Source organism: Bubalus bubalis, chromosome 9 (assembly GCF_019923935.1).
Source record: "Bubalus bubalis isolate 160015118507 breed Murrah chromosome 9, NDDB_SH_1, whole genome shotgun sequence".
Lineage (NCBI taxonomy): Eukaryota > Metazoa > Chordata > Mammalia > Artiodactyla > Bovidae > Bubalus > Bubalus bubalis.
In genome coordinates this window covers 29,894,902-29,920,519 of record NC_059165.1, presented here as the reverse complement: position 1 = coordinate 29,920,519, position 25,618 = coordinate 29,894,902, and the positions used below count along the sequence as shown (strand labels likewise).

At 40.4% G+C, this 25,618-nt stretch overlaps 1 protein-coding gene across 5 annotated transcripts in view; it reads left to right on the top strand.

The window, feature by feature from the left end:
• The window catches only part of MSH3 (mutS homolog 3), a 183,296-nt gene that overhangs the window by 15,147 nt on the left and 142,531 nt on the right, over nucleotides 1-25,618 (top strand). For all 5 annotated transcript variants that reach the window (XM_006065108.4, XM_006065107.4, XM_044947345.2 and 2 more), the window contains exons 7-8: nucleotides 745-890; nucleotides 4,107-4,273. In XM_006065108.4, coding sequence (XP_006065170.2) covers nucleotides 745-890; nucleotides 4,107-4,273 — 313 coding nt within the window. The remainder of the gene's footprint in view (nucleotides 1-744; nucleotides 891-4,106; nucleotides 4,274-25,618) is intronic.

Sequence of the window (25,618 nt, the reverse complement as noted above, 5' to 3'; positions counted from 1 at the left end):
CACATTCTGAAAGCTGTTTTGTTCTGTTAATACCATGAATAGGGAACAGTTATCACTCAGAATGGACCCCAAACTATTAACAACTCTGTATTGTTCTAAGCTGATCAGGCTGTAAGAACTTGGTAATTCTGCTGTTTCTTTTGCCCAAACTTGAGTCTCTTTCTTAAAGCCTGCTTCTAAAACAGCACCCCTTCCCGCTTCTCTTTTACTCTCTTATCAGCTGATGCCCAAAGTGGATGTTCCCAGACTGACTATGTCCAAAAACAGCTTTCACTCCTGAGAATTTATTTAATGGACTCATTACACACACACACACACAAGTATGTTTCTGTTTTCTTTTTTGGTTTTCTCACGTTTAAAAAAAAATTCTCTTGCTATGTCTTAGAGCTGTTAGGCACTTTAGTAGGGGGAAGTAATTTACACTATTTTAGTGTATTCATGCTTTGATTTGTGGAATTAAACTTTATGGAATTGTTAAGGATTCAAGGATTATGTTTGGGCTTCCATAGGATCTGAGGTATATTCCAGGCCTTTTGGAAGTGAGAGGATAATAGTTGTCTGTTCTCATGAATCTTGTATCTTAGGGAAGATACAGCATTGTAACTATAATCAGAGTAAATCAGAAGAATGAATGCTGTATGGAAGATTTTGTATATAGCAAAAATATCCAGGAAAATGAACTACTATTTTAAGGAGGACAAGCTCGTGGGAATGTAGCATTTGTTTTTCCTTAATAATTATTACATGTGAATCCTCTAGTCAAGCTGGATAATGCTGTAAATGTCGATGAGGTAATGACTGATACTTCTACCAGCTATCTTCTGTGTATCTGTGAAAACAAAGAAAACGTTAAAGACAAAAAAAGGGGGAGCGTTTCCATTGGAATTGTGGTAAGTACTTTGTAGGTGAAGAACGAATGATATGTTCATGGTATCTTTAAATATGAGTAATACTGTATGGTTTATAATGAGGCTATCTGATGGGTTGTGTCTTCAAGTACTTGTACTAGAAAAACATTTCCCTCCTAATTTTATATGTTAAAATATAAATTTTCTTACATGACTGTTTGGCACTCTGTGCTTTGGAGGGATCCAGGTCGTCTTCTGTCCATGTGCTCTAGTAGTTTAGGGCTGAAGATAGACATAGTGATAGGCATGTATGCAAACAGTGTTCAGATAGCAGAATAAAACATTTAAGTCAACACATGCATGGATAACAAAGGCTTTTACAAATTTCCTCTAGATTTGGAGTTAAAGGCAAACAATTATGAGTTTGTCATGTCTAGTTTTAGAGTAAAAGGTAGTTAAGGGTTATAACTGGCCAATTCAAAACTCCATTTTTAATAAACATTAGGAATATTTATAACCAGTCTTCCAGGTGAGTATAGTTTGTGAATCATAGTTTTATTGATCTTGCCTTCTGGCAGTTTATGAGCAGATATGCCCATTTAGAGACCTATTTGGACTCTGCTTAAAATCTTAGACTTAAGGACCCCTTGGAACTATTGTTAGACTCCATTGTTCTGTTAAGCAGAAGCAGGACTCCTTGCCTAAGTAATAACCCATTCTCTTTATATTTTTGAACTTTTGCCACCAGCTATAATATCAGTAAAAATTCTTAGAGCCCAAATGTCTCCAAAATACCTTTTGATACCTCATTTTGGCTGCATAACTTGGTACTAACTTTAATGTTTGCTTAACAATAAGCCATTCTCTCTGGGAGTTAGCGTTACTATTGGGGACTCTAAATGATTTTTTTTTTTTAATCCTTGAGAAGCACTTTTTATCTAGCTGCAGGCAATTGAACCCATCTACAAATAGTAAAGTTATTTGCTTTTAAGTTTTAACAGATGTAATGTGCTATTTTATACTTACCTGGAACTTAGTCTAAGGAGCAGAGCTGATTGTATATACAACTCCTATTTTGTGCTTTAGAAATACTCTTTGGCATCTTGCCAAAGTGAACACAGTGTATGAACTGGCATGTGAAAGAAAGGAGAATTAATAGTTTCCATCTCAGTCATTTTCTTGGGACTTTTTTTTTTTTTAACTTTGTATTCTGCATCAGGGTATAGTTATGTCGTGATCATTTCCAGTGGACAGTAGAGAGCCTCAGCCGTGTCCATTCTCTCTCAAACTCCCCTCCCACCCAGGCTGCCAGAAACACTGAGCAGAATTCCATGTGCATGTCCAGCTCTTCACTGGATGAGGCCCTCAAATTCAGTGTGGCTGAAATGGAGCTCATCTTCCTGAACCCTGCTCCTGCTGGGTGTTTCCCTGTTGTGATGAGTGTCACATGTTCCCCGGTCACTACCTAGGAGTCATCCTTTGGATACTGGTAGTTAGTCTGAAATCAAAGGCTTTACTGTTGTAGCGCCAATGCAATCAGACGCTCTATCTATAGGCTGCCTGTGGGCTTATCAGTGTCTCATATCACACGGAGTAGTAGACGTTGCAGGTTTTATGATATAGACCATTTCTCTGCTTAAAAAAGCAAAGAGGAATTTGGCCAATACCTTTATTACTTGAACTTCTGGGAATAGCTTTTGTACAAGTTTGGTTGTAGATTGGGAGATAAACCCAACTGTAGATTGGGTTGTAGATTGGGAGTAGTATGTATGCTAATGTACTTGCAGTTCAGTTATCTGGCCACTAGAGAAGGCCTATGGGCTAGAATTAAGGAACTTCCTTGAGCCAAGAATGAGTGATTAAAAAAAAAAAAGAAAATGCATAAATCAAAAATTACCAGTGTAATGTGGGACAGCCCCCCAGCTTAAAAAATATAACACCATTCACAGAAGGGCCCCTTGCCTCCAGAGGTAACCATAATCCAGACTTTAAGATAATAATTCCCTCGCTTTTTGATCCAATTTTGCCACCTTAAGCAGTATATTAATATAAATATGTTGTATTTACTCCTTTGGGGTCGTGCTTCTTTGTTTACCATTTTGTACAAGAGATTTATTTGCATGTGTTACCTTAGTAGTTCTTTTGTTGCCACATTGTATTTCATTTTACAATTTATTCATTCTTCCACTAAGGGACAAGTGGATTCCTCCCAGTTTCTGCTTATACAAAGTATACACTATAGACATTTTTGTATTAATGCGTGACTTCTGATATGCATGTGCCTGAGTTTCTTAACTCAGGGGAGGAATTGCTGAGTTACAGGATATTTTTGCAGGATGCTTTCAACTTTCCTAAAAAATGCCAGACTGTTTTTCGAAGACGTTGTGTCAGTTGACTTTCCACCAGCCGTGTTTGAGTGTAGGGAGGTTATTTTTCCTCCTGTTCGCTCACGCAGTCTGTAACTGGCCCCGTGCCTCTCTTAATTATCAGTAATGAATAGGTGTGTGACTTTTGGAGTCAGACCATGTGAATCTTGCCTCCACCACTATATCGCCTCTCGACCTATGAGTAAATGACTTAATTTTTTTCTTCTTTTCCAAACTGTAATCTTTTCCAGGTTTTCTTTGCTGTTATTGGCTTGGGGTGATGCAAGTGGCTTTCAGTTCTCATAGTTATTTCCCTGGATAGACTGTGTGCATGGGGTTTAGTCCGAGTTTGTTATATTCGATTTTGTTTTTTGCAAAAAATGCATTTTTTATTTATTCATTTTATATAACAAAATAGTAACTTACTTCTCCTCTGGTGGCCAGGGTACTAGGAGCATATCACTTATTACTTTTAGCTACAACAACTACTATATGTATAGCGCTTTACAGCTTACAAAGTGTTCATTTGTTTTCTGATTTGACCCTTACAATAGCTTTGTGAGGGAAGTAACCTGGTTGATTCCCACTTACAGAGGAGGGCCCTGAGGCCCAGGAGGGTTTGGTGACTTGTTGTTGTCGCTTCATCCTGTGTTTTATATCCAGGATTTGGCTGGACTCAGGATGTCTATAGTCCCATCTAGCATAGTTTAAATATTGGTGAATCTGACTTCTTATGTAAGAGTCTTGGAAAGCAGACAGGTTTTCAAACACTTTAGAAATTCAAGTACACACTCGTGAGTATCGTCTTTACTGTTTCCATGTGTATTAATACTGTGCCATAGTTACAATGGGGAAAGATATATTTTCTGTGTCTGCACGTTTTTGTCTTTAGGGAGTACAGCCCGCCACAGGTGAGGTTGTGTTCGACAGTTTCCAGGACTCCGCCTCCCGTTCAGAGCTCGAAACTCGGATCCTGTGCCTGCAGCCAGTGGAGCTGCTGCTTCCCTCAGACTTGTCGGAGCAAACAGAGGCGCTCATCCGCAGGGTCACGGCTGTGAGGTGAGCTGGCGCATCGCTGGAAAAGTATGTGGATTCTGAAACCTAGATCTGATTCCCAAGTGAATGCCTATCAAAGTCGTTAAAAATTCTTTTTATGTATAAAAATATTTCCTCATAGTAGTGGAAATTTCAAAAAACAGAAACAGAATTACCCATAATGTCACCTTAATGAAGGCCTTTAGAAGTTTCTTTTTAAAGGGGTTTGTGATATTTAATGGTATTATTTGATAAGGAAAGGCTTATGGTATTGTTTAAAAAGATTATCTGGTAGCTGGTCTTCAGTTTCTGGAGATAATCATTTCTTAGAAAGTTTATGTAATTTTGGAAATGCCTTATTTTTGCTGCAAGTTTCAATTTGTGGCCAAGTCCAGTAGTCGAATTTACTAGATCTGTGGTCACTCCTCTTATTGATGAGGCTGTGTGCTAGGCACCGTGGCCTATGGAGGAAGATGTGCTTGTGAGATGTGTCTGCAGCATCTATAATCCACCGGGGGAGGAAGATGGTACAGACCTAACTGGATTCACAAAGCGTGGTGTATACATGACAGACATGAAGGTGCCTGGGTGGGACGATTCTGGGCTGTTCCCCAAGGAGTTTGGTGGGAAGAGACTGGAAAGTTGGGCTGGGGCTCCAGTGAAAAGGACATTATGTACTGAGGAATTTGGACTTTAGCCAGGTGAACCCACAAAGATTTATGTTTAATAGGTTGACAAATCAGTTGGAAAATCAAACTGAATGATTCAGTGAAGTTCTGTATGTTTCTTTGTTCTTTGAGTTGAATGTTCCTTTTTCCTTTGACTTAAAATTCTTTCAGAGTAGCTTTCATAATGTGTTTTTCTGATTATAACACTAATCCATATTCATTCAGGAAAAGTTGAGAGTTATAAAAAAAAGTCCCATAAACATAATAGTAAGCTATAACTCAGAGATAACTACTGGTAAACATTTTGGTGTATTATTTCTGTGTATGTTTATCCTTTTTCTGGTTGTTTATAAATTTAGATTCATATTGCAAAGTCAGTTTTGTATCTTTTTTTAATTTTTAACTTAAAATTTCCCATGTATTTTTTTCCTTGGTAGCATGGGAAGTGATCACTGAAATTATTTCTGCCAATTGGATAGATGAAAATTTTGCATGAATTCCCCGTATTTTGTTCTTAATCCTTTGCTGACAGTGTTCAAACTTGAATAATCAAAAGTCAGACAAGTAGACTGATAAGGGATGCTGCATTTGGAGAGCTAAAAAAGTTAATAAAATCTCAGAAGTTTTTAAAGATAGTCTTCTAAAACTGTTTCCCATATTTTATGTTTTTGATTTTAATTTTCCTTCATAACTGAGTGTATATTTGATTAATTTAGATGTAAGCCTAAAGTTGATCAGTTGAATCAACAGTTTCATTTTTCTGATTTTCATTTATTTTTATAAAACAATAAAGGCAGAATTCAATAAAACATGAAACATTCCACAAAGAGATTACCAAAACTGAATTTTTTGGCTGGTAGGCAGCATTTCCTGAGGATGTTCATAAATGTTTACTCATCAGATGAGATTCAAAAGCGATTTGGGCATACCAAAGATAGTATGGGTGTCATATGTAGATTTTACCAAATGTGATAACTGCCTTTGTCTTGTTTTAATTTGTATTTCTCCAGTAGCATTGGGGGCATGTAATTTTTCCTGTGTTTACTAACCACATGTAATTTTTATTTTACTCACATAATGGATTAAACTTAGTCAACAATGAATCCACATTTGTGTTCAGTCTAAAGCTGATCTGTGTCTACGGACAGAATGGAGTGATAGACATTCAAAAGTCATACAGTGAAACAGTGTGATTCTTGTGACATAGGCTTTGGGTTGGAAAAACTGACTTTCCCCATAGTGACTTTGGGTGAATCACTCCATTGTGTTGTTCTTCGGTTTCCTTTTCTTTAAAATAGAAAAAGTAAGAGCATTTACCTCTTAGGATTGTTGTGAAGAGTAAATATAAAAAGTTAATATAAAGCGCTTGAAACAGCGCCAGCATAGAAGGCTCTGTGTAGATGGAAGCTGTTCCTTTTGTTATTCCTGGCGGCCCTTGTCTTCTGTAATACTGCCTCTCGTCTGCGCTCCACCAGAACTGCTATTGGAAGTGTGTTGGAATGTCATGCTCTACTGTCTGTGCATGGTCCTTTATGGCGTCATCTCCCATTTGCAGCTGTTTCCTTATTGGTTTTGCTCCTTGGGGATTTCCTTTTTTTTTTTTTTTTGACTCTTGAAAAAACATTTTTCTTTATATTTTAATCAGTATTTCTTTCTATTTTTAGTGTACTGCCTAGAGCAATTAAGTTCTCCATACTAACTGGAACAGTCCATTACTTTTATATGTAGAAATATCTCCTTATTCTGACAGTGCTTACATAATTGTTTATATTTTGTTTTAATCAATTTATTATTAAATTTTTTTTTTTTTTTTTTACATTTGACTTCTAACTCATTTTTCCTTTATTTTCCTTTTGTGTAGGTGTGGTTCTACCTTAATTTCTTTCTGAATGCTAGTGGGTCCACTTTAACATTCATAAAATTTAGCCTTCCTGGCCTTGTTTTTTAAAAAAAGTTAGCAGTGGGGATAGGGAATGCTTTTAATTAGGGTATGAAGAACAGCTTGCCAAAAGTCTGTTTCATGTTTACTATCAGTAAATAATATAACATTGAACTGTCAAGGAGAAAAGTTTGTGGTTTTTTTTTGTTTTTTTTTGTATCATCTTTGTTTTAAGTTCCCTGGTGGCTCAGATGGTAAAGCGTCTTGCTTACAATGTGGGAGACCTGGGTTCGATCCCAGGGTTGGGAAGATCCTCAGGAGAAGGAAATGGCAACCCACTCCAGTACTCTTGCCTGGAAAATCCCATGGATGGAGGAGCGTGGTGGGCTAAAGTCCATGGGGTCACAAAGAGTCGGACACGACTGAGCGACTTCACTTTTAAGTAGTGAGGAGTAGTTTCTTGTGTCTCAGATTCATTCTTTTTCTTTTGCTTTAAACCAGAAAATAAAACCAGCAGTTTTTGTCAGTTAATGGTTGATATTTTATTAATACAGAAGAAATAATAAAGCTTTGTGAGAAAAACCAGAATGGCTTGAAATTATAGAATATCCGTTTTAAGTATGTATTGGGGGGGGGTTTCGTTTTATATTTTTATACTTTGACCACAAGAGGGCGCCAAAAGCATTTCATTTATTATGTATTAATGATGTAAACGGAGAAGGCAATGGCACCCCACTCCAGTACTCTTCCCTGGAAAATCCAATGGACAGAGGAGCCTGGTAGGCTGCAGTCCATGGGGTCGCGAAGAGTCGGACAGGACTGAGCGACTTCACTTTCACTTTTCACTTTCATGCATTGGAGAAGGAAATGGCAACCCACTTGTGTTCTTGCCTGGAGAATCCAAGGGACAGAGGAGCCTGGTAGGAGGCGGTCTATGGGGTCGCACGGAGTCGGACACGACTGAAGTGACTTAGCAGCAGCAGCAGCAGCAACGATGTAAAGACATGGAAAGCTTCACTTTTTGTATGTCTAGATAAAGACTTAATTACTTTGTATTGTATGATAATTTGGAATGAATTCTAGTTAAAGGTAGTACAAAAATAAAGTTATTATTTCTAAATAATATTAAACTATTGATTTTTCTTCAATGAATTATCTTTTATAGATAATTTATATAAAATTTTATAGATCATTTCTGTAAAATGTGTTTTTAAGATTTCAGTTTGGTTCTTAGGAAATCAGTCTTACTATCTTGTTATCTTTTTCATTTGTTGTAAGAATGTACACATTCTTATATTTTCTCTATAGAAAGAAGCAAAGGAAAAACAATGATTTTTAAGCAGTGTGTTAACTGCAGTTAAGATCACTTTAGCTAAAAAAAAAAAAAAAGATCACTTTAGCTTAGGGATATTATATGGTTATAAAAGAAGAAAGCAATAAACAAATATTAAGTAATATTTACTAGTTCTCAAAGAAACTGATTTTTAAGGCAAGTCAGATGAACAGAGCAGATGATGGTCAATTTTGAGTACGGTGAGGGAGAGCTTTCTGCGTCCTGGCACAGCCAAGGAATGCCTTGTGGAGGAGGTTGGCTGGGTTGGGGACCTTTGCAGGATTGTGGGGCTTCAAATTGGTAGTGGGAAGGATGGTATGTTGTATATGTGTGGAAATGACATGAACTCTGAGCCACACAGGCTGGAAATATTAGAAGAGGTGTGAAGACAGAGGGGAGACTCTTCTGATTGGAGGAGAACTTTCATGTTGAGAGTTGGTGAAAAAGAGATTCGAGGACCATAAAGTCCAGCCAAGGGATGTGAACTCTAGAGGAAGACAGTTGGGTCTCTGGGCAAAGGAATGGCATGACAGAAAAGAGGCCTCCACGGGAGAGTTGAGTGAAAAACAACAACAGTTCCCATAAAAGAAGAAAGTGTGCAGAGAAAAGGAGGAGACTGAGGAGTTTGGAGCATGTCAGTAGCTGGGAGTGGGGGGAAGAATCGAAAGCTGCAGAAAGGGCGAGGATAAAGAGCCAGTCAGAGAGCCAGGATGAGGCAGGGGGACACAGTTGTAGTCCATCTGCTGCAAAGGATGGGGTCTGTGCTGTGTGCTGATTTCTTACAATATTGACGCTGGAAAATTTTCTGGAACTGCATGGCATTTAGAAAGATATATTTGGCAAAAAACTAACCCTTATCCATTGATCCCATTTATCAGTCTGGTGAGAAAGGCAGTCTAGGTTCCCCCTCGGCCTTTGCTAGTATGGATGGGGTCAGATTGTATTTTTTTCTGTGGTGTTTGACTGGAGTAGGGTGGTTATTGTCTAAGAATTTTCTATCTTGTTTGGCTATCGAAAATTCTTGCCTGCGTGTTTGTCTGGGGAGAGCAGGCTTGTTAGAGCCTTTTTGTGTGCTCCTGTTGGAGACTGTCGGCTTTTTCACCTCCAAAGCTGGGATGTATGTGGCAAAAGTAAGCCCAGGGGACTCCCCTCCACGACACTCCTCAGGTCTTAGGTTCCCTGCTGGTCTGCTCTCTGTCCGTCTTCCAGAGTTGGCTTCTATTTGTTTTATGTGTAATGTGCAGGTAATTGTACTTAGCAGAAGAGAGGGGAAAGAGTGTGTCTGCACTTTCCTCCCAGAGCAGAAGTGCTTCTAGTCAGGATCTTATTCTAGAGATTCTTCTGAATATGAATGAACGTTGCTTCCTGGATATTAATTTAATAAAATAAAATTTTAAAAGCCCTGAGATTATGTTAATAATGCCATTGTTCAAATCTTTACTGCAGTTCTGTACATGGGTGAATCTGATTAAGGGAAAAAGAAAACTCCCTTTTCAAATTTTCTCTAATTTAAAATAGTTTTTATTACTCTTTGGTATCACCTTAAGTTTATGCATGTTAGAATAATTTTAAAAGCACAGCCAATGGGGAAAGTCCACCTTCCATTCCTGGGTGAATTAACAGTCTGTGTCTGGAGATCTGCTGCTTGATGAAGAGTAACTGGCAACTGGGTCAGAGGTAAAAAACAAAATAACATATTGGTTGACATCCATTCCGTAACCTCAAAATAGTCAACCATAAGACTTCCAACTACCAGGACAAGACTGTTCCCATGGGCAGGGGAGCCTTGTGGGCTACCGTCCATGGGGTGACAAAGAGTTGGACAGGACTAAGTGGCAACAGCAACAATAATTTGATTTAATATACATAATGCTGAGGTTGATGGCATTTCTACAAGCTTGTTTGGGAGCCCTGCACACGATAGGAGCTCAGAAAACTCGTGATGAGTTCTTAGGACTCTTTTCCTCAGCATCATCATGAGCGCTTTCTCTTACTTGGTACCTTCAGCTCTGATGAGCTCTTCTTGGCCAGGCTGAGCTGGGCTCTCCATCTCTTGGGAGTGGACATGGGTGCTGAACATGCTGTACTAGATTGCGTTCTGGATTGCCTCAGCCCTACCAGGAAGGCTGCTGGGGAGAAGAATGTGTGATCAGTGGATCTGTATGTTGAACCATGGCCACACCACAGGGTTAGTCCTTACCTGGTGGGGCCATTGAGACCAGGGGAGGGCTGAGTATCACCTGACATCTTTAAGATGGTTTGTGTCCCACTGGGGAGGCCTGCACCTGCCACATCAAGGAGGTGCTTTTTGAACTGTGGTCACAAGTCATTGGTGGACTGTGAAAACAATTTTGTGGGTTACAGTTACACTTAGAAAAAAAATGAAGTACAGTAGTGTAGAGTCAGATAGATGGGTGTGTTGTATGTGATAAGCTAAGAATTGTTTTATGAAACTTGTTTTTTAAATTTATTTATTTTAGTTGGAGGCTAATTACTTTACAATATTGTAGTGGTTTTCGCCATACATTGACATGAATCAGCCATGGGTGTACATGTGTTCCCCATCCTGAACCCCCTTCCACCTCCCTCTCCATCCCATCCCTCAGGGTCATCCCAGTGCACCAGCCCCAAGCACCCTGTCTCATGCATCAAACCTGGACTGACGATCTGTTTCACATATGATAATATACATGTTTCAATGCCATTCTCTCAGATCATCCCACCCTCGCCTTCTCCCACAGAGTCCAAAAGACTGTTTTATACATCTGTGTCTCTTTTGCTGTCTCTCATATAGGGTTATTGTTACCAGCTTTCTAAATTCCATATATATGTGTTAGTATACTGTATTGGTGTTTTTCTTTCTGGCTTACTTCACTCTGTATAATAGGCTCCAGTATGAAGCTTTTTCTATTTGCTTATATCCTAATCAATCCTTTAACCCAAGAAAAAGTTGCATCAAAGACCGATTGACTTCTGGTCTTTCCAGTTAACAATAAATTAAATAATATAGACAAAACACATTAGCTAAATAATGCTTCCTTTTCCATTCAGCTTCACAAACGTTTATTGTACAGTTACCATGGATCTTCTTGAGATTAGAAGATCCATGACCTTTGTCCCTTGCGTGTGTGTTAGTAGCTCAGTCGTGACTGACTCATTGTGACCCATGGACTGTAGCTTGCCAGGCTCCTCTGTCCATGGAATTCTTCAGGTAAGAATACTGGTATGGGTGGCCATTCCCTTCTCCCGGGGATCTTCCCAATCCAGAGATTGAGCCTGGGTCTTCCACATTGTTTACCATTCTAAGCCACCAGGGAAGCCCTTGTCCCTTAAAGGCTACCAGTCTATTTGAAAAGTCAGCATATATGCAAATCACTGTAGTACAAAGCAGATTATACAGTGTGTGTGATAGGAAAGCAAACTAAATACTAAGAGAGTACATGAGAGGGCGAGGATAATTCTTTGTGAACCAGCACTCCGTGGAAGGAAAGTTATGACCAACCTAGACAGCATATTCAAAAGCAGAGACATTACTTTGCTAACAAAGGTCCGTCTAGTCAAGGCTATGGTTTTTCCAGTGGTCATGTATGGATGTGAGAGTTGGACTGTGAAGAAAGCTGAGCGCCGAAGAATTGATGCTTTGGAACTGTAGTGTTGGAGAAGATTCTTGAGAGTCCCTTGGACTGCAAGGAGATCCAACCAGTCCATCCTAAAGGAGATCAGTCCTGGGTGTTCTTTGGAAGGAATGATGCTGAAGCTGAAACTCCAATACTTTGGCCACCTCCTGCGAAGAGCTGACTCATTGGAAAAGACCCTGATGCTGGGAAAGTTTGAGGGCAGGAGGAGAAGGGGATGACAGAAGATGAGATAGTTGGATGGCATCATTGACTCGATGGACATGGGTTTGGGTAGACTCTGGGAGTTGGTGATGGACAGGGAGGCCTGGCGTGCTGCGGTTCATGGGGTTGCAAAGAGTCAGACACGACTGAGCAACTGAACTGAACTGCTTGGTAGAAATACAATGTGAGTCACATATGTAATTAAAAATTTTCCAGCAGCCACATTGAAAAGTAAAAAGAAATAAATGCAATTAATTTTTAATAATTCACTTTTTAAATTCAGTATATCCAAAATGTCATTTCAACATACAGCTTTGTTATATTCTGCTTTCTGTATTAAATCTTTACATTACTTTTTACAAAATTTTCAAAGTACAGTGTGTATTATACACTTCAGCACATCTTAGTTCCGAGCAGCCACATTACAAGTGCTCAGTGGCTGCATATGAGTAGTAACTGCTATATTAGACAAACGCAGTTTTTTGCAGTGTAGGGGGAGCTTCATGTAAGAGAGTGCCTAGAAGGATAAACAACACTTAACTAGACAGGTGTTGGGGAAACATATTCCACAGTGAGAGAAAAGTTTAAACAAAGATGAAATACGAGTTTGTAAAAAATACTGGGTGAAGCTCTTACTATATACCAAGTATATTTGGTGACCATTGCTTATATTAACTCATGTAATCTTCACAACAGCTCTTTGTGGTAATTACTATTATTATATAGTAATCACTATATAATTTATAAATTACAAATTTGTATATGAGGAAACAGGCACCGGTAGTCTAGTAGCTACCAAGTAGCATGGTATGCTTACATGTGTCTGTTTGTCTATCTCCAAAGATACGGTAACCCAAACCCAAGATCTGGATCTGTGAGCTCAGTTCAGTTCAGTTCAGTCGCTCAGTCATGTCCGACTCTTTGCAACCCCATGAATCGCAGCACGCCAGGCCTCCCTGTCCATCACCAACTCCCGGAGTTCACTCAAACTCACGCCCATCAAGTCAGTGATGCCATCCAGCCATCTCATCCTCTCTCGTCCCCTTCTCCTGCCCCCAATCCCTCCCAGCATCAGAGTCTTTTCCAGTGAGTCAACTCTTCGCATGAGGTGGCCAAAGTACTGGAGTTTCAGCTTTAGCATCATTCCTTCCAAAGAACACCCAGGGCTGATCTCCTTCAGAATGGACTGGTTGGATCTCCTTGCAGTCCAAGGGACTCTCAAGAGTCTTCTCCAACACCACAGTTCCAAAGCATCAATTCTTCGGTGCTCAGCTTTCTTCACAGTCCAACTCTCACATCCATACATGACCACAGGAAAAATCATAGCCTTGACTACACGGATCTGTGAGTATGTGAGGTTAAATGACAAAGGGAAGTTAAAATTGCTCCTCAGCTAACTTTAAGGTAGGGAGAGGACCCTAGATGTGGCAGGTGGGCCCAGTGAATCACCAGAGTCCTTTAAATGTGGACGAGGAGGCAGAAGAGTCAGAGTGATGCGATGTGAGTGTTTGACCCACTCAGATTGGCTTAGAAGACAGAGAAAGAGGCCAGGAGCCATGAAACGTATACTACCTCTAGCAACAGGAAAGGGCAAGGAACCAGATTGTCTCCTCGAGCCTTCAGAAAGGAGCTCAGCCCTGTTGATAGCTTGATTTCAGCGCAGTCAGGTCAGTGTTGGAATTCTGACCTACAGAACTGAGGTAATAAATGTATGTTGTTTTAAGCCGCTAAGTTTTTAGCAATTTGTTACATATTAATAGAAGAGTAATACGCTACCATTATGTGTGGGTAGTGGGTAGTCATGCAAACTATTTTACTTCCTGTGGCTTGTAGCTTTAAAGAATTTTTTTGTTAATTGGTAGCTGGTTACAGAATTAAGTCAAACCATTGCCTCCCTTCCTTGAATGCCCAGTTTCTTTTGCTTCCTTTTTCAAACTAGCTGACAATTGTTTAATACTCTTGACATCGACATAACTTTTACAAGTACGAATGTAAAAACTAGCTGGCTTCTGACTGAAATATTAGTAGTTTGGAAGCACTTGATAAAATGATTACTGTCCTTTTAAGGCTGAGCGATCCCTACTTGCTAAGTCAGGCAGTCATTGATGTATAAGTTACCTTGTAGGTAAGGATACTTGGCAGTCTTTTATGTAACTTTTAACTGTCAACCCCCAGAGACCACAGAATTTACCTGTGGGTGATTAAATTGAGTAAGACAATTGATTGCTCACCCATACAGTATAAAATTCTATTTCTTCTACCTACTGGAAAACCGTGGAAACAGCCTGGTCTACAGGTTGATTGTCATATTCTGCCTCCTTTCCGCCTACTTATTGCTATGGAGACACAGAACTTAGCCTCTCAATGCATTCTGTCATTTTCCTGCAGCTGCTGAGGAAAGGGTGTCCTTAGGTTACTTCCAGGGCCCCGTGTACAGTAAAATATATGCCCCTGAAAGGAGAGATGCTTCCCTCAGGCTTCTTGTTTGCTTGTTTCCTTCACTCTGTCTTCCCCTCTGTACTGACAAAGGGGACATGTGTTTTTTTCAGTCCTGCCGTTATCCCATACACTGCCTTTGTCCAAGTGCTGGTATTTCACAATGCTCTGCAGATACATAGATGAAAAGGATTTTTTAAAAAAGAACAGTTCCATGTTTCAGGTTTAAAAAAAAAAAAAAAAAAAAAAAGACACACAGAAACTGAAAGTGAGGAGATGGAAAAATTATTTCATGCAAATAAAAATGAAATGAAATCTTCAGTAGCAATATTTGCATCAGACAAACTAGACACTAAAACAAAGACTGTGACGAAATACAAATAAGTTTTTGTTTGTCTGAAATAGAGAGTTTTAATTACTCACCTCTAAAAAAAAATAAAAATAAAAATAAAAAAGAACAATTCCAGAGTTAATTACTGGCTAAAAGTTGGAAATAGTCATGGGATTCATTCATCCCCGCGGGCCATGATGATGTGAAGTGTTTGTGGATGTCTTCCCTCTAACTTTAAAAGTAGAAAACTTTGACTTTCCTTGCTTGGTGCTGCCTTTGTCCCAGGAGCTTAGTGAGTGCCAGCCTCATCTTCCAGAATTCTCTTTGTGGCTTAGGGAATGTGTGTGATTCTCCGGCATTCCTTCTCAGAGGCTCTGGGCTGTGCTGATTGCTCCTGAGAGGGGACAGGTGCTTTTTGCCTGCTTGGCAATCCTTATCTTGTGTCTAAACCTTATTTTTTATACATAAGTAAGGAGATAGTGATGTTGTTTTATAGAGAGTTTTAGTTTTCACTTGCAGAGTCTTCTACTTGATTCGACATTTTTAAGCAACAAGTTATGCAAAAAGGTTAAATTAATTGATTTTACCAGAGTTTGAGTTGCAATGGGCTTCCCTGATAGCTCAATTGGTAAAGAATCTGCCTGCAATGCAGGAGACCCCGGTTCAATTCCTGGGTCAGGGAGATCCGCTAAACAAGGGATAGGCTACCCACTCCAGTATTCTTGGGCTTTCCTTGTGGCTCAGCTGGTAAAGAATCTGCCTGCAACGTGGGAGACCTGGGTTCAATCCCTGGGTTGGGAAGATCCCCTGGAGAAGGGAAAGGCTACCCACTCCAGTATTCTGGCCTAGAGAATTCCATGGACTGTATAGCCAGCCCATGGAGTTGCAAAGACCCCATTTGAGTCGCAAACCCATTGCTTGTGTAAGGTAACATGAGGCCAGGAATATGGTGCACTTTCTCCTGTCTGGTCCCTTGTCCCTCTCTCTGGTTGCTTTATGCTGATGGTAATGTTCTAAACATGTCATATACAGTGAGAGATGGCATAGGACCATGGTCTGAGTGTGGAGCCTGGAGCCAAACAGCCTGTGTGTGAATCTTAGCATCTTAGCTTCCCGTTTTTGTTTTTTTTTTTTTTTAAAGCTATGGATCTTGTTAACCTCTCTTTGGCTCTGTTTCCTTATTCAAAACCAGGTATATAATAATAGAACTTTTTCATAAAGTAGTAGTGGCGATGAAGTTAGTTAATACAAGTAATGGTTTAAAACAGTACATAGAACATAGGAAGTGTTCAGTAAATGCTAGCTCTTTTTTCATTCACTGCTTGTTTTCTTTTTCTTTTTTTTACCATTCTTAAGTTATTCTTATGTGGTACGCTGGGTTTTGTCCACATCTATCTTCTAAAATAGCCCATATTTTCACAGTCTTAGGCCTTTATGAAGCTCTCCTACAGTTTTCAGTTGGGGTTCTAACCTTGGCTATACATTGACGTAATCTGTAGATGTTAAGGGCTTCCTTGGTAGCTCAGAGGGTAAAGAACCTGCCTGCAGTGCAGGAGACCTGGTTTGTTCGATCCCTGGTTCAGAAAGATCACTTGGGAAAAGGGATTGTAGCTGTTAGATGCTGATGCCTGTGTCGCTGGTCATGCTAGATCTAGCTTGTAGAGGCTTGGGAGACTGGCTAATTAATTATATTCTCATGGAACTTTCTTTCTGGTTGTTAAAGCCTTGATAGCTTAAAATCAGCCGTGGTGAGCATATTTACACTCTTTAAATTAGTTGCCACAGCATGCCTCTCAATGTACTAGGTATCTCAGTGATTCATTTATAAGCATCTCTGAATAGATGTTGAGCCTTTCCGTGGGGTTATGTTAGTTTGCTGGAACTGATGTAACAAAGTACCACAAACTGGGTGGCTTAAAAAACAGAAATCTGTTTTACTTCTGGAGGCTAGAAATCTCACATCAGGGTTCCAGCAGGGTTGGTTTCTTCTAAGGGCTGTGAGGGAAGGCTTTCCCAGGCCTCTCCCCTTGGCTTGTAGATGGCCATCTTCTTCCTATGTTTCTTTATATTGTCTTTCTTTTATGTGTGTCTCTGTGTCCAGGGGCTTCCCTGGTGTCTCAGCAGTAAAGAATTCACCTGTCAATGCAGGAGATGTGGGTTTGATTCTTGGGTTGTGAAGATCCTCTGGAGAAGGAAATGGCAACCTGCTCCAGTATTCTTGCCTCTGTCATGGAATTCTCTAGGCAAGAATACTGGAGTGGCTTGCCATGCCCTCCAGAGGATCTTCGTTCCCCAAGCCAGGAGAACTCACATCTCTTGCGGGTTCTTTATCACTTGCCTTGGGCTTCCCTGTGGCTCAACTGGTAAAGAATCCACCTGCAATGTGGGAGACCTGGGTTTGATCCCTGGGTTGGGAAGCTCCCCTGGAGAAGGGAATGGCTACCTACTCCAGTATTCTGGCCTGGAGAATTCCATGGACTGTATAGTCCATGGGGTCGCAAAGAGTCAGACACTACTGAGCGACTTTCACTTACTTACTTCTACCACTGGTGCCACCTGGGAAGCCCTGCAGAGTCAGACACGATTTACCAACTGAGCATGAACATGAACTGTGTCCAGATTTCCCCCTTTTATAAGGACACCGGTCATACTGAATGGGGACCCACTTAATGACATCACTTCAACTTGATGACCTCTTTAAGCACTCTGTCTCCAAATAAGCTGACATTCTGAAGTACTGGGATTAGGACTTCCACATTGGGCTTCTAGGAGGACACAGTTCAACCCATAACACACAGCTGCTGCTGCTAAGACGCTTCAGTCGTGTCCGACTCTGTGTGACCCCATAGATGGCGGCCCACCAGGCTCCCCCGTCCCTGGGATTCTCCAGGCAAGAATATTGGAGTGGGTTGCCATTTCCTTCTCCAATGCATGAAAGGGAAAAGTGAAAGTCAAGTCGCTCAGTCGCGTCCGACTCTTCGCAACCCCATGATCTGCAGCCTACCAGGCTCCTCTATCCATGGGATTTTCCAGGCAAGAGTACTGGAGTGGGGTGCCATTGCCTTCTCCAGTAACACACAGCAGGGACCTCCTTTTCTCTTTTTTCCCCATTTATTCCTGTAGTGAAGATTTGTTGCATTGAAAAGGAAACATCAGTTAGTTATTCATTGTACTATGAATTGTAGATTGTCAGTTTGTTGATTTTTTTTTTCATTTAGATTTTTTTCTTAATTTATTTTTAATTGAAGGATAATTGCTTTACAATATTGTGTTGGTTTCTGCCATACATCACCGTGAATTAGCCATAAGTGTACATATGTTCCCTCCCTCTTGAACCTCCCTCCAAATATTTTTTTGAAGCAGCCTTTTCTGGTGATAATATCAGAGTTTGGTATTTGATGAGCAAAACATTAGTTTAGGAAGATTGCTTGTTTTAGGTTTTCTCATGCAGCCTTGAGCTTGTTAATGACCTCAAAAGGCTTATGATCCGAGTGAAATTGTCTTGATTTTGTGTCTGTCACTGAGAGAATGTTTTTAATCATGCATGAAAAAAATTTGAGATGACTTTCCACTAATCTGAGAATGTAATGCTAATGATTCTCTTCAGAATTCTATAAGATGATTGAGTTCTCAGAAAGTAGAGTTTTGTTTGCTTTTCTTAAAGGCATATAATATCAGATAATGATTTTGTGATTTTTGTGACTGCAAAAAAATGTCTTTCAGTCACAGGAAATGTAAATTAATTTGTAAAAATTTGCTTGGTATTAGGATGATTGTATGTATGTAAAACAGTGGTTGACATTTAAACTGATCATCTCAAAGCATGTAAATATGGAGTGTACTTTTTAGAGTTAAATGTTTTTCTTCAAAAAGAAGTTGCACCATAGTTTTTGCTGAATAAATGCTAGAATTAGGATCTTATTCCAAAAATGTATTTGAAATACACATTTGCATAGGAATTTGTTGGTCTAAATGTTGAGTATAGTTGCTCAGTCATGTCCTACTCTTTGCAACCCCATGGACTGCAGCACGCCAGGCCTCCCTGTCTATCACCAATTCCCACAGCTTGCTCAAACTCATGTCCATCACTTCAGTGATGCCATCCAACCATCTCATCCTCTGTCGTCCCCTTCTCCTGTCTTCAGTCTTCCCCAGCATCAGGGTCTTTTCCAATGAGTTAGTTCTTCGCATCAGGTGGCCAGAGTGTTGGAGTTTCAGCTTCAGCATCAGTCCTTCCAATGAATATTTAGGACTGATTTCCCTTAGGATCGACTGGTTGGATCGCCTTACAGTCCAAGGGACTTAAGAGTCTCCTCCAAAACCACAGTTCAAAAGCATCAATTCTTCAGTGCTCAGCTTTCCTTATAGTCCAACTCTCACATCCATACATGACCACTGGAAAAACCATAGCTTTAACTAGATTGACCTTTGTTGGCAAAGTAATGTCTCTGCTTTTTAATATACTGTCTAGGTTTATCATAGTTTTTCTTCCAAGGAGCAAGCCTCTTTTACTTTCATGGCTGCAGTCACCATCTGCAGTGATTTTGGAGCCCAAGAAAATGAAGTCTCTCACTGTTTCTGTTGTTTCTCCATCTATTTGCCATGAAGTGATGGGACTGGATGCCATGATCTTAGTTTTCTAAATGTTGAGTTTTAAGCCAACTTTTTCACTCTCCGCTTTCACTTTCATCAAGAGGCTTTTTAGTTCTTCTTCACTTTCTGCCAGAAGGGTGGTGTCATCTGCATATCTGAGGTTATTGATATTTCTCCCTGCAATCTTGATTCCAGCTTGTGCTTCATCCAGTCCGGCATTTCGCGTGATGTACTCTGCATATAAGTTAAATAAGCTGGGTGACAATATACAGCCTTGACATACTCCTTTCCCAATTTGGAACCAGTCTGTTGTTTCATGTCTGGTTCTAACTGTTGCTTCCTGACCTGCATACAGATTTCTCAGGAGGCAGGTCAGGTGGTCTGGTATTCCCATCTCTTTCAGAATTTTCCACAGTTTATTGTGATCCACACAGTCAAAGGCTTTGGTGTAGTTAATAAAGCAAAGTAGATTTTTTTTGGAACTCTCTTGCTTTTTCCATGATCCAGTGGATGTTGGCAATTTGGTCTCTGGTTCCTCTGCCTTTTCTAAATCCAGCCTGAACATCTGGAAGTTCACGGTTCACGTACTGTTGAAGCCTGGCTTGGGAATTTTCAGCATTACTTTGCTAGCGTGTGAGATGAGTGCAGTTGTGCGGTAGTTTGAACATTCTTTTCCATTGCCTTTCTTTGGGACTGGAATGAAAACTGACCTTTTCTAGTCCTGTGGCCACTGCTGAATTTTCCAAATTTGCTGGCATATTGAGTGCAGCTCTTTCACAGCATCATCTTTTAGGATTTGAAATAGTTCAACTGGAATTCCATCACCTCTTCTAGGTTTGTTCGTAGTGATGCTTCCTAAGGCCAATGTTCAGATTTCTTAATAGAATATTTTCAGCTATAAATTACAATGGCAAATATCAAAAGCTTTAATTTTTAATCAGCCTTAATCGAGTATAATTTACCTGCAATACAATTTACACAATTTAAGTGTATAAGTCAAATCAGTTTTGAAAAAATATATACATCAATGTAACCACCACCCCAATTAAGATATAGAACATTTCCCTCTTTTCAGAAAGTTCCCTGTGCCTCTTTGCATTCTTCTCCCTACCTCCACCTCCTACTCCAAACAAATACTGATCTGGTTAGACTGTTACAGAGTTTCACATAGATGGGCTCATTACAGTATGCGTTGTTTGTGTATAGCCCCTTACAGCATAAAACCTATGAGTGTGTGAGTTGTTTGTTCTTTTTTATTGTTTGTAGTATTTCCACAGAATTTGTTTATCCATTCACTTGCTGAACATTTGAGTGTTTGCCTATTTGCAGTAAAGCTGCTGAGCACATTGGTATTCTAGTCTTCTTATGGACATATGTTTTTATTTTGGGCAAATACCTAGGAGTGGAATCGCTGGGCTCTGTTGGTAAGTATATATTTAACTGTATAAGAAACAGCCAACCTTTTAATTTTATTTATTTTTGGCTGCACTGGGTCTTTGTTGGTGTGCATGAGTTTTCTCCAGCTGCAGAGAGCAGGGGCTACTCGCTAGTTATGGCGCACAGGCTTCTCGTTGCCATGGCTTCTCTTATGGAGTGTGGGCTCTGGAGCCTGGGCTTAGTTGCCTCGCATCATGTGGAATCTTCCCGGACCAGGGATCAAATCTGTGTCCCCTGTGTTGGCAGGTGGATTCCTAACCACTGCACCACCAGGGAAGCCCAAGCAAACTCTTAGTTACCCAATTATATGCTGTCGTCAGCAGGATATGAGAATTATAGTTGCCCTATATCTTTGCCAGTCCTTGGTGTTAACGATGTTTTTAATTTTAGCCATTATAGTGAGTGTGAAGTCGTGTCTCATTTTTGGTTTTAACTTACTTTTTCTTTTTTGATCATCAATGATGTTTTCATATGCTTCTTTTGCTTGTTAAAGAAAAAAATGGGTTGCCCTCCTACAGTATTGGTGGGAATGTAAATTGGTGCAGCTACTATGGAAAACAGTATGGAGGTTCCTTAAAAAGCTAGGAATAGAATTGCCATAAGATCTAGCAGTCCCATTCCTGGGCATATATCTAGAGAAAACTCTAATTTGAAAAGATACATGCTTTTGTTTTTAGCGTCATTATTTACAGTATCCAAGACATGGAAACAACCCTAAATGTCTATCAACAGATGAATGAATAAAGAAGATTTGGTACATATATAGAATATTACTCAGCCATAAAAAAGAATGAAATAACGTTATTTATAGCAACATGGATGGACCTAGATTATCAGAGATTATCACACTACGTAAAGTCAGGCAGACAGAGGAAGACAGATACCATACGATACCACTTGTATTGTAGTTCAGTGGCCAAGTTGTGTGCAGTTCTGCAGCTCCATGGACTGCAGCATGCCAGACTCCCCTGTCCTTCATTGTCTCCTGGTGATGTGTGTGCTCGATCACTCAGTCATGTCTCGACTCATGTGACCCCCAGGGACTGTAGCCCGCCAGGCTCCTATGTCCATGGGATTTCCAAGGTAAGAATACTGGAGTGTGTTGACATTTCCTTCTCCAAGGGATCTTCTTGATTAAGGGATCGAACCCACATCTCTTGTATCTCCTGCGTTGGCAGGTGGATTCTTTACCACGAGTGCCCCCTGGGAAGCCCTCACTATGTCCTGGAGTCTGCTCAAATTCATGTCCATTGAGTTGTTGATGCTGTCTAACTGTCTTAACCTCTGCTCATTATATGCTGTATCTAAAATGTCGTACAAATAAACTTATTAACAAGACAGAGAAAGACTCACAGACGCAGAAAACAAATTTGTGTTTACCAAAGGTGAGAGTGGAAGAGGGATAAATTAGAAGTTCGGGATTAATGGATGCAAACTGCTATATACAAAATAGATAAACAAGATCCTACTGTATAGCACAGGGAACTACATTCAGTATCCTATAATACACCGTGATGGAGAAGAATATGGGAAAAGATATGCATATATGTGTGTGGATTTGGGTGCTCAGTCGTGTCTGACTCTGCAGCCCCATGGACTGCAGCCTGCCAGGCTCCTGTGTCCATGAGATTTCCCAGGCAAGAATTCTGGAGTAGATTGCCATTTCTGACTCTAGGGGATCTTCCCAACCCAGCTTGGACCCATGTCCCTTGTGTCTCCTACATTGGCAGGTGGTTGCCTTACCACTGTGCCACCTGGGAAGCCTGAAATCATTTAAACATACACATATATTCCACTCGTTTTCAGATTCTTTTTCCATATAGGTCATTACAGAGTGTTGAGTAGAGTTCTCTGTGCTGTACAGTAGGTCCTTATTAGTTATCTATTTTATATATAGTAGTGTGTATATATCGACGTTATCAGTTTTAGAGTTTAGCAGCTTTTGTTAATTTTTCTAATACTTAACTTTAAAATTAATCCATATCTTTCGTTTTCTCATTTTTAAAAATTAAAAAAATTTTGATTTATTGGAATTCAGTTGCTTTACAATGTTGTTAGTTTCTGCTGTACAGCAAAGTGAGTCAGCTACATGTATATACATATATCCATATATCCTCCTCCTTGGTTCTCCTTGCCACTCCCACTTCGCATCGCACCCATCTAGGTCACCACAGAGCACCCAGCTAAGCTCCCTGTGCTGCATAGCAGATTCCGACTGGCTATCTATTTTACACGTAGTGGTGTGTACATGTCAATCCCAGTCTCCCAATTCATCCCATCCCCTGCCTGTCCTGTGTCTGTTCGCTATGTTTGCATCTCTATTCCTGCCTTGCAAATAGGTTCATCTGTACCATTGTTCTAGCCTCCACATATATGTGTTAAAATACAATATTTATTTTTCTTTTTCTGGCTTACTTTACTCTGAAAACTGCTATTTAAATGACCCTTAGAGTGACTTCTTTTGTTTCTCCCTGTTTAATGAAAATGGTTTGTGTCTGTTTTGGGGAGGGGCAGTAGTTTCTGAAATCCCTCTTTAGCTTTTCCCTAGCTTCATCCCTGGAGTGAAAAAGGTGCCATTAGAAACACATCTTGGGAGCTACTGAGAATATTTCTCATTGCTGATGTGTTCTTTCCTTTGTGCCTGTCCTGCCCAGTTCCATCTGTTTTTAAAGCTCTCTCTTTTGCCCTTGAGCACCTGACTACTGCTATCTTGCATTCTTAAGTAGCAGTGAGAATATTAATAATAATAGCAGTAGCTAACAGTAGGTATTAGATACCTATTCTAAGGGCTTTATATTTATTGACTGAGTTAATCGTCACAAACCCCATGAGGGAGCAACTGTTCTTTTAATACAGATTTCCAGGAAACTGAGGCCTAAGGCTGTTAAGTCTAGGGTATTCCACCAGTAAGGGGCAGAACTGGGATTTGACCCAGACTTCCTGGTTCTGAAGCACAGGCTCGGAACCACTCCATTATACGGCTTCTCAGGAAAAACACACAGAGAAGCAGCCATTCCCTTCCTTCACCTCTGCTGCTTCTGGATTTCAAAAGGAGTAGTGTTACAAGCTGGAATCAAGATTGCCGGGAGAAATATCAATAACCTCAGATATGCAGAGGACACCACCCTTATGACAGAAAGTGAAGAGGGACTAAATAGCCTCTTGATGAAAGTGAAAGAAGAGAATGAAAAAGTTGGCTTAAAGCTCAACATTCAGAAAACGAAGATCATGGCATCTGGCCGCATCACTTCATGGGAAATAGATCAGGAAACAGTGGAAACAGTGTCAGACTTTATTTTTTTGGGCTCCAAAATCACTGCAGATGGTGACTGCAGCCATGAAATTAAAAGACACTTACTCCTTGGAAGGAAAGTTATGTCCAACCTAGACATCATATTCAAAAGCAGAGACATTACTTTGCCAACAAAGGTTCGTCTAGTCAAGGCTATGGTTTTTCCTGTGGTCATGTATGGATGTGAGAGTTGGACTGTGAAGAAGGCTGAGCGCCGAAGAATTGATGCTTTTGAACTGTGGTGTTGTAGAAGACTCTTGAGAGTCCCTTGGACTGCAAGGAGATCCAACCAGTCCATTCTGAAGGAGATCAGCCCTGGGATTTCTTTGGAAGGAATGATGCTAAAGCTGAAACTCCAGTACTTTGGCCACCTCATGCGAAGAGTTGACTCATTGGAAAAGACCCTGATTCTGGGAGGGATTGGGGGCAGGAGGAGAAGGGGACGAGAGAGGATGAGATGGCTGGATGGCATCACTGACTTGATGGGCGTGAGTTTGAGTGAACTCCGGGAGTTGGTTATGGACAGGGAGGCCTGGCGTGCTGCGATGCATGGGGTCGCAAAGAGTCGGACACAACTGAGTGACTGAACTGAACTGAACTGAATGTTTTATAGCACAGTTGACATTATTTTGGTTAATATTCCATGAAACTTTCATTCCTTTGTAATGCATATTACGGTTTGTATTTCTCTCTCTGGCAGTAAAGTTCTTGACAAAAAGCATGTGGGCTTCAAACAAAGTAACTTTATTTCTGAAGGTATTACTCTACAAACCTATTTCTGAAGGTATTACTTTACAAACCACAGTCCCACGGGTCCAGTATAAAGCACAGGTCATCCTGGCCTGTGGTTATTCTTCTGGGAAAGCTTCTTAGAGGAGGTGAGTCCTGGCTGGCTTGTTAAGTTAGAATGTGTGCACAGGCCTGTGGCTGTGGTATGTGGAGATGGGTGGTAAAAAGAGTCATGATTGGGATAGTCTGAAAGATTAAGAAGAGATGGAGGTTTTAAAATACTGTTCCATGGGAGTTCATCCTTGGGAAAGATTTCTAGGGTCAGGGAAGAAGAGCTGGTTATGACTGTAGACAGAAATGATGCCTTCTCTAGGCCCCTGGACTTTCTGCCCCCTTTTCCTCTCCCTTCATCTTCCCCTTCCCACTGGCTCCTCAACTTTGAGTACTCTAATTCTCTTTATTTTCCTAACCTCATTGCAGATAGAAGTGCTTTCCTTCAGGTTAACAATTCCCAGACAGATTAGCAATCTTTTGATGGCGTGTTACCTGTTTTTTTTTTTTTTTTCCCTCTTAAAGTAAATACTACTGTAAAAGAAAAAATAAAAGCCAGAAGATTTTCTTGGAAAGACATGACTTTAGCTAGTGTAGACGTCTTCCCTTAAGATAAGATCTCCTATCTTAGTCTTTAGAACAGCAAGCACAGATGCCAGCCTTGGTTACTCGCTGGACCTTAGGCCTTCTCTCTGCCTCGGGCCCCATGGGGTTTACACAGTGCGCAAGGAAGTTCTCAGTCCTTCCCCTCGCTCCCCAGCTGGGCTGTCCTCTGGGGCCA